General features: G+C 33.9%; 4 protein-coding genes across 4 annotated transcripts in view; 1 reads left to right on the plus strand and 3 right to left on the minus strand.

The window, feature by feature from the left end:
- Nucleotides 1-846, plus strand: part of LOTGIDRAFT_175181 (hypothetical protein) — a gene marked incomplete at both ends in the record, with an annotated part of 1,640 nt that extends 794 nt beyond the window's left edge. The window contains one exon of the mRNA XM_009055799.1: nt 269-846. Within this exon, the coding sequence (XP_009054047.1) occupies nt 269-846 (578 nt within the window). The remainder of the gene's footprint in view (nt 1-268) is intronic.
- A 2,581-nt stretch (nt 847-3,427) lies between these two features.
- LOTGIDRAFT_175182 (hypothetical protein) lies at nt 3,428-4,370 on the minus strand (the record flags this gene model as incomplete). The annotated part of the gene is made up of 2 exons (XM_009055800.1): nt 3,428-3,984; nt 4,046-4,370. The coding sequence occupies 2 exons, from the start codon at nt 4,368-4,370 to the stop codon at nt 3,428-3,430; spliced, it is 882 nt and encodes a 293-aa protein (XP_009054048.1).
- A 252-nt stretch (nt 4,371-4,622) lies between these two features.
- Nucleotides 4,623-5,264, minus strand: LOTGIDRAFT_175183 (hypothetical protein; the record flags this gene model as incomplete). Its single annotated transcript, XM_009055801.1, has 1 exon — nt 4,623-5,264. One exon carries the CDS (start codon nt 5,262-5,264, stop codon nt 4,623-4,625), a length of 642 nt encoding a protein of 213 aa, XP_009054049.1.
- Nucleotides 5,265-6,700: 1,436 nt separating this feature from the next.
- LOTGIDRAFT_175184 (hypothetical protein) lies at nt 6,701-8,431 on the minus strand (the record flags this gene model as incomplete). Its single annotated transcript, XM_009055802.1, has 1 exon — nt 6,701-8,431. The coding sequence occupies one exon, from the start codon at nt 8,429-8,431 to the stop codon at nt 6,701-6,703; it is 1,731 nt and encodes a 576-aa protein (XP_009054050.1).
- Nucleotides 8,432-8,859: the final 428 nt, after the last annotated feature.

Below are 8,859 nucleotides of genomic sequence, written 5' to 3' on the forward strand. Positions count from 1 at the left end.
AAAACATGTGCGAATTGTTTGGAAATACGCCTCAGTTTGAATACACAGATTTTTCACTCAATCATCCAATCTTTTGTTTCGATCTGTCAGCTCATCAAGAAGATCTTTTCAAAACAGGGGTAAACATAAATATTCACATCGATAAAACACCGGCTACTGTGACCGGCTACTGTTTATTGCTGGAAGAAGCAAAACATTTGATTAAAATATCAGATAGAAGAATGATAAGAATTGAATAAAAAAAAACACCCTTTAAAAATGAAACCAGAAACTTTAGTTATGAAAATAATAGAAGCTATGGAAACGAATTCGCCGACTCTAATAACTTACAACGGTAAAAAAGTGCATATAACCCAAAAGATTATCGATAAATACAAACATTGCAAAGTCAGAGACGATATAGACTTGGAAAGAATTGATGAGAATTTAACTCAAAAAGGTGGATTTTTACCTTTCTTACCTTTAATCTTTGCTGGTTTAGCTGCAGCCGGTGCAACTGCTGGTGGAGCTGCTGGGATAGCCAAAGCTGTCAACGATAAGAAAGCTGAAGCCGCTGCAAACGCCGAAGCACGTAGACACAATTTGTCAATGGAAAGAGAAGCACGAGGAGGTTTGGGAGTAGGAGATATATATGGGACGGTTAAAGAATTCGGACAAAGATTTGGCGAAGAAACCAAGAAAACCGTTAAAGAGGGATTAAGCAAATTAATAGATAAAATCGACACCGGAGAAATGAAGGTCAAACACAAGGGCGACGCCATATTTTTTAAAAACATACGTTCGGGCGAGGGAATCTTCCTTTCAAAGTATAAAAGCAACGGAGTGATTTTTAGTACGAAAATGTAATAAATAAAAATGGGCAAGAAATTCAAACATTCGGTCATATTTCCTAGTAACCCAATGCTCATGTGCATTTGCGGTAGTTCAGGTTCTGGGAAAACTCATCTCACTTTTAACATGTTGACAACACCAAACCTTTTAGATTTCGATTCTCTGTATATCTACACAACAACACCAAAGCAATCGTATTATCAATTCCTCAAAGCTTTGGAATATTTACCAAAGAAAGATGTTCAAGACATATTTCAATATTACGAAGAAAACGAAGAAGAAGTGGAAATAAAAGATATCATAGAAAACTTCATTAAATCAAAGAATCCATCTTTCAATCCAACGGTTATAAAAGTTTTTCTTACGGAAAGTGTTAATGATCTAGACTTGTCTAATATTGATAGCAATCGAAAGAACTTAATATTGTTTGACGACTGCGTAGCGCAAAGAAATCAAACTGTTCAACAATAATTCTTCACCAAAGGAAGACATCACAACTGTCACTGCATATACCAATCCCAATCTTTTTACGGGATGGATTCTATGTTCATTAGAAAAAATGCAAATTGTTTTTTATTATTTGAATTAAACGATAAAGATTTATCTCAAATCATTCAGTCTATAAATCATAATGGATAGAGATACATTTAAAAAGGTTTGTGAAGCTCAATGGAGAAACCCAGATGATCATGGATATGTATTTGTAAATACTAGAAAACCTGCAGGAGAAAGAGTTATGATCGATATATGTTAATTTTTATTTTTTTAAAAATGACGGATTGGAATAATTTTTTAAAAAGAAATAGAGAATATATCAAAGCTAAGAATAAAATAAAGACCCAAGTTGAAAATAACAGATTACAACAACTCGGATTAACGGAAAATCTACAAACTCTATTTCAACCCATATTAAAAAGTTAAGAAGATATTAAAAAGAGACTCGCTATAGAACCCACGCCTCCTATAGAACCCACACCTCATCACCCCAAAGCGATTGAATATAGTGGTGTTATAATTAGGACAGTAGATGATGTAAAACGTCTTTTTTCAAACCCTAGGCCAGAATTACCAAAAAGCATTTCACCAATCATTGATGAAGCGGGTTTGTTGTCCAATGGTTTTAGAATAAGATTTAGGCAAATACCCCCGAATTTATAATCGATACAAAAGATTACGTATACACATTAACGAGAGGGTTAATAGATTTAATGAATGGTGAGGATGTTGAAATTGCCGATTACAAGGATTTAGTTGCATACTCAAAATTTCTGCATGCGATCAGAAAGTCAGGACCTGAAACAAGAAGATTGAAAGAAGTTGATTTATATATAACAAAAGTTATTGAGCAAGAGGAGGCAGATGATTATCCAGCAATCATACAAGAAATAGACGAATTTGATGATATGGTGGCATCTGGACAAGGTATAACGTTTTTATCCGACGACAATAAAGAATTGCTTAATAGATTAGAAATAATATTAGCGGCCATGAAGGAAGGTCATCGATCGGACAGACAATACAACGAAGTCAATGGCATATTAAAACGGCTTTTGGAGAAAAAAATCATCACTAAAAAAGACTATATAAACGTTATTAAAAATGTCCAATAAAGAGCAATTGTTCGTTATCACCTCGAATAAACCAGACATCAAATTGTCTCTAGACTACGAGTATGAACTCGATCGCAATAAACAGTACGAACTGGGATTAAAGTATTTCTCCGTTTACAATTCCATTAGAAACATCAACGAAAAAAACAATCAACTAAAAATATCGACGGATAACGGAGTTACGTTCAAAACCATAAGCTTACTAACGGGGAGCTACGAATACGTAGCCATCAACGAATACCTATCCGAATACGCAGGAAGGTAAAAACAATATCGAATTCGAAATTAATTTGAATCTGAACAAAATAAAACTGATCTTGAGAAATAACAGTCAAGTCGATTTCAACGTAGAAAATTCGTTGAATGCGTTACTAGGGTTCGATAAATGAATATACGCGCAATCGACATTGGCGCCGCACAAGGCCAACATCGAGAACGATATCGACGTGATCAACATTCACTGTAATTTGATCAACGGTGGATTTTTCAACAAGCACAAACGTCAAATCATATACAGCATACCGACTTTTACGGTGCCGATCGGATACAGAATTATAGAGAAACCGTTTCAAACGACCTATTTACCAGTCAATTCTTTCATGATCAAAGATATAAATCTGGAAATCAAAGACGGTAAAAAGAGGTTCATAGACTTTGGCAACGAAGAAATTGCCATTCAACTTCATTTAAAACAATCTTCATTCTCTTCTTGATTAGAAAGATAATCGAAATCATCAAATCCATAGTTTTCGTCAAAACTATAGTCATCTTTGTCGTTGTAAGGATACATAATTCCTTCACTGTTTGGTGGTTTTCTTTTAACATTATTCAAATAACTTCTAAAAACTTTAGTTTGTTTATCATTTGGAATAACTACTCCATTGGTGAAAATTTTTTCCCATGGTTTATTAAATTCGTTCGACACGTCATGTCCGCTTGCTAACTGAACGTAATCTTCTACACTTATCCTATCATTAGAATAACCTTTAAACGTTTTCTTTTAAGACACCATCAGAAGTCAAAACGATGTTGTATTTGACTTTTGGTGCTAAATATAAACCAAATATAATTCCACCGTCACCGTAATCGTTTTTACCTTTGCAATAGTCTTTTTCGGAGACCAAACCAGCTCTGTTTAGTTTTTTCCAATTTTTGGATGAAATGTACAAACTATCGGTATCGGTATAGTATATTTCGGGTTTATAAAATCCATTTATGACGTGAATGAAATTGTTCATTATTTTTTTACTGTGAGATAAAACGAATGATCCCAAATGACTAGGTGTTAGTCGTGTAGATTTACTATCTTCGGTAGTAATCTCTTTTTCTTCAATTTCTGTTTCAACAATATATTGAGTATCATTAATTTTCTCATAGGTTTTAATACGTGAATCAAAGTTGGCCTGTAAAGTTGCTTCATTCCATAAATGTCTAGTTGTGAATATATCTTTCTGAATTGATTTACCATACAAGGAATTACCTAATAATTTCATGCAATTACTACCCACGATATTACCTTCTCGTTTATATTTATTTCTTAAATCTCTCAAAATTAAAATATATCTCTATAGGGTGGAGTTTTAAATTTTCTTCGTAAACTATACCATCTAATATTCTAATAATTCGTCCACCAGCTTTCACTATTTCTTGAATATCGACCGATGTTAAAACGTCGTGACAGAAACCATTTCTGAACCTGATTTTGTTACCAGTTTCCTTTTTACCTTCTTTATTCGTGAAAGTGATTTTATCTTTAGCTGGTATCGGTTGGAAGAACATGTTTTTGGGATAGTCAAACCACACTGTTAAAATAGCTGTTCTAGGTCTGAATTTTTGTTTATTGAAGAGTTTTACAAATTCTTTTTCTTCTTCTGGTAGAAACGGTCTTCCACTTTCGGCTCTCGGATATTCACTGTCTAAATCCGACATGGCGGAAGCGTATAAACCGTTAGCATCAAATGCCATTAGTTTAGTACATTCTATTTTTTTAAGTCTCGAATGAACTTCCGTTTTGTCTTTTGTGCTTGCGCTGTATTCTTTGACTAAATCAATTATGTTATTACTTTCTGTTTGTGAAATATATTCCTTTAATACGTTGCAAATTTCATCCATTTTGTTCGTTTCAAATGATTTTCTATTTGCCAAAACTCTTCCTCCTTTAATAGATCGTCTGATAAAATTTCATATAAAAGGATTAGTATGCGAATAAACTTTTTCTATATTTTCTTTTTCGGTATGTTTTGCAACCATTCTAGTAGTTTTATACCATTCTTCTTCCACCATTTCTTTATCGTAATGATATAAATAATACCAACCCTTTAAAGATAAAGATGGAGCCGTTAGATTATTGGACATATTCTGGTTTACAACTTCTTTCGTGACTTGGTTGTATTTTATCAAACAAGCTCCTAAACAGAGAGTGTCTCTCTTGGCGTAAGGTTCCCATTCGTGTCTCAATTCCTCCCAGTTGTCTCGCGTGTATTTAGCGATATCTACGTCGGCAATCTTTCTCAAATTCGCGGGAAGATTGGAAGAATTTCCCCATGCAGCCAAACTAGAGGATTCGTGTTGATAGGAACACGTGAAATTAATATGTTGTAAATAATTACCCTTTATTTCTTTCTGTCTTTTCCATTTTTTCTGTAAATCTTCATCCGTGTATGAATTAGAAAAAGGAAAAGATAGAATTCCTCTGGGTGTTTTTAAAGGGCAATGCGTTAGTTTTTTTGCATTTTTAAGCACGATCCAGTTGTCGAATCCACTGCCGTTATGAGAAATTAATATTAATCTCTTTCTATCATATTGACCTAAATATTTCAACATTTGATCGATGCAATCTGTACCTACAAATATTTCTACTTATATTAGTCATGAGTTTGTTGTAAAATTCTTCTGGAATGGGATCTGACGGCTTTAAATCTGGAAAGAGATTATTTATTCTGTTTAACATTTTCCTTAGTTTTTCTAAATTAATTAAAGTGCAGGCATAAGGAATTGCTCTTCGTGTGTCTTTTTCTGAATACGTTTCGCAATCCCAAGCGAATAACGCATCATCACTCATACTTGAAAGCACGTTTAGTTTGAGAGGCGAAACCTGTGTTACTGCGTTGTCGTCTCTACACGTTTTCCACACCTGTCCACACTTTTTTGGCTTCTTCTAATCAAACAGAAATGCGAGTTGTGTAAGTAAAAAACCCAATCTAATTCATCGTGAACGTCTCTGGTGTGAAAATGTCTGATTTTGGGATTATAAATTTGAAACGAAGTGTTAAATTTCTTGTTGAATTCCTTCATTCTAGCACAAGTCATCACTCCTTTTCTATTTGCTTTTGAAAACCCGTTGATGTATTCTTGAAATTTACACGTTAAATCTTTGTTCAAAACACGATTGACGCATTTGATAAAACAGTGACCATCTGTAGGTATGAAACAATTTTCGCCTTCGTATTCATTTATCTTTTTAAGTAGATCAGTTCCTCCTCTACCAACTCTCGATCTTTTTATTTCTTGGAAATTGTCTTTCATTAAAATTATTTTTCCTGTAAAATACCAATCGGAAGCATCGGATTTTTTGTCCATATTTGAAAAGATATTGTGAAAGGTTTTGGCATTGAAACCGAGGAGTGACATGTATTGTCTGTTATTCCCTTCCTCGACTATCTCTCCATCTATTTTAATTTGTCCTTTCAATGTTTTAAATTTATCAGAGATAGCCTTGATAACATCGGAAAATAGGGCGTTTTCTATCAATGTTTCATCAAGTTCGATTTTATTCATATTTTTTTAAGTGTATATTTTTGATTATTTCTTTATTTTGACCGCTGATATTTCTGTATGGAATTTGTCCAAAATTTCATTGAATTCTTGTAATTCTTCAACTGTTATGTTCTTGTCTTCTCTCGATCTTTCGAAAAAGATGTACAATTGATTAAGATACATATTCAAGATTTCCGTTTCCTTTTTATAATGAGCTTTCTTTTTACTCGTGAAACCTAAAGTGATGAGACCGCAAGAAGTCGTTTGAACGGCTGTTAATGCAGCCAATACGGTTGGGACGATGACCAGAAGCATTAATCCACCAGTCACGGCCGTTGCCACCGTTACTCCTATCGTTAGAACTGTGCTCGCTGTTTTGAAAAAAGAATCGATTCTACTCCATGTTTTCCTGCATGTATTGCACTGTCTCAACTTTATTTTCAACTCTTCTTGTTTGTCTATCATGTATTGTTGTCTGCTTTCGAGTTCCATTTTTTAAGTCGTTAAATTAAGTGAATTTCCGATAAATGGAACCACGGAATATCATATAGAGCGTGCTTGTTTGGCCTAGCATTATTATATTTGCGGGTATTAAAAGTAAAAACATTTACGCGTACTAACGACATTTCTTTTTTCGTATGGTCATCGTTATGATGATAGGAATATTTTCTTTTTTCTTTTTCGATGTTTATCTTGGCTCTATAAATAAAACCACCACCTTCAAGGATGGAGTCGGAAGCTTCGGCAAACGATAAATGTACTATAAACTCTCTTTCTTGTTGACTTTTATGAACATCTATCGAGGTGTATTTTCCATCGTAAACAAAATACAGTTTTACGTATTCAAAGTCTGTTGTTCGTAAAAACTCGTGACTGCTAGATTCTATTGGTCCGGGTACGTATACGGGTATTATAAGTGATGGTGGAATTTTGACAATGTTGGTTAATGGTGGATTTTCCGTCTCCAATATCATATCCAAATCTTTGATTCCAATGATATCCTTATCATTTTCTACTTCCATTTTAAAGGTGTCTACATATTTACCCTTTTTCGTTTCAATTTCCTGATCCCTTTTATCAATCAAACGTATATTCTCTTCCAAATTACCATCATTGAATAATGAAATATGTTTGACGCCCTTACCGGTTTGTTTGAAGACTACTTTATTGACTTTAACCTTCATGGGAAACTCTATTTGAATCAGACAATTACCTCGAAAAGTAAACGCTTGCGTTTCGCCGATATCGAATACGTTTTTAGGTTCTCCGTATGCGAGAGAACGTACTTTTATTTCTGCTTTGAATCCGTATTTGTTTGATTTATAAATTTGGTCTTTTTCATCGAAGACAGTGTCACTTTCGAATGGAAGATTGACATAATACGATTTGTCCGTGACAATAGCTTCTAATTTGGTCAACTTTCTCTCTTGTCTCAAAAAATCGTCATGAATTCTAGATACCAAAAGATTGACCTGTTCTTTAATATAATTTTTCATATCATCTCGAAATTTATTTTGAAGAAAGTTTTTAATCACACCCACTTCTTTTTCTAATTCGTCCGTGATTTTAGTATCCAAAGCAGTCAATTGTCGTTTCAACGTATCTTTGTCAATGGGAAGTGTGTTAATTATATCTTGAACATCTGATTTTTGCTTCGCGATCTTTTCGTTCAAATTGGATATCGAATTTTGTAACTCGGTTTTGTCCGCGGTCTTGTCTAGTTCTGCTAGCAATTCGCCAAGTTTTCTTTCCAAAGCGGTTAGTTTTCGTTTCAATCTATCCTCGTTTACATTTGGGTTATCTATTAAACGTTGGACGTCTATTGTAATTTTATCGTCTAATTTAGATATTAAATTTTGCAACTGACTTGTTTTATCCACTTGAATAAGACGTTCNAAACTCGTTAACTCTTGTTGTAGTTTGGGTTCGTCCACAAGATTTTTAATATTTCTTCTGAGGTATCTTTTCACGTCATTTATTCTATTTTCAACATGGTCCTTATCTATTTGAATTGCGTTTATTTGAGCCAGTAAATATTTCTTGTTCACGGCATCGTTATCGTTTCCTGGAAACTTTAAATTAGTTATTTTGAAATTGTTCATATCGATATCCCCTTGTAAGGTGTCTCCGATTTGATCCACGAAAAAAGGTTTCGCTTTGTTTATAAACGCCGTAGAACTCATGGGATTTTTAGATTCTAGAGGTAAAGACCCTAATCCAAACTTGCTTGCCATTTTTATTGAGTTAAATTTATTATAATTTCTTCAAACTTTTCTCCCAAACTCAACCGATATAAAACCCAAAGCGACAGCTGTCCACACAGCTTTTGTCCTGGCATTTGAATTTGAAACGTAGAACATTTGATTGGTTTGCTAGTCAATTTCGTTATCTCTTCTGTCGGTTCTAGACCGAAAGAATCAAAGAAATAAAAGTTATTCGAAGAATCTTTGTGTAAAGCAGAGTGATGAACTCCTTTTTGATCCGACGTGTGAATGTTTGTGATGGCGTAAAATTTACCTTTCTTGTATTTCAGTTCATCAATTTCATCTCGCATGCAATAATAAATCGGCGAGACGTTCAACTCCTTGGCCCATTTCACATGTTGAAAATTTGTGGTCGTGTCTTTTCCGTATTTATCGAGAAATGCATTCATTTTTTTAGT

Source organism: Lottia gigantea (genome assembly GCF_000327385.1).
Source record: "Lottia gigantea unplaced genomic scaffold LOTGIsca_250, whole genome shotgun sequence".
Classification (NCBI taxonomy): Eukaryota; Metazoa; Mollusca; class Gastropoda; family Lottiidae; genus Lottia; species Lottia gigantea.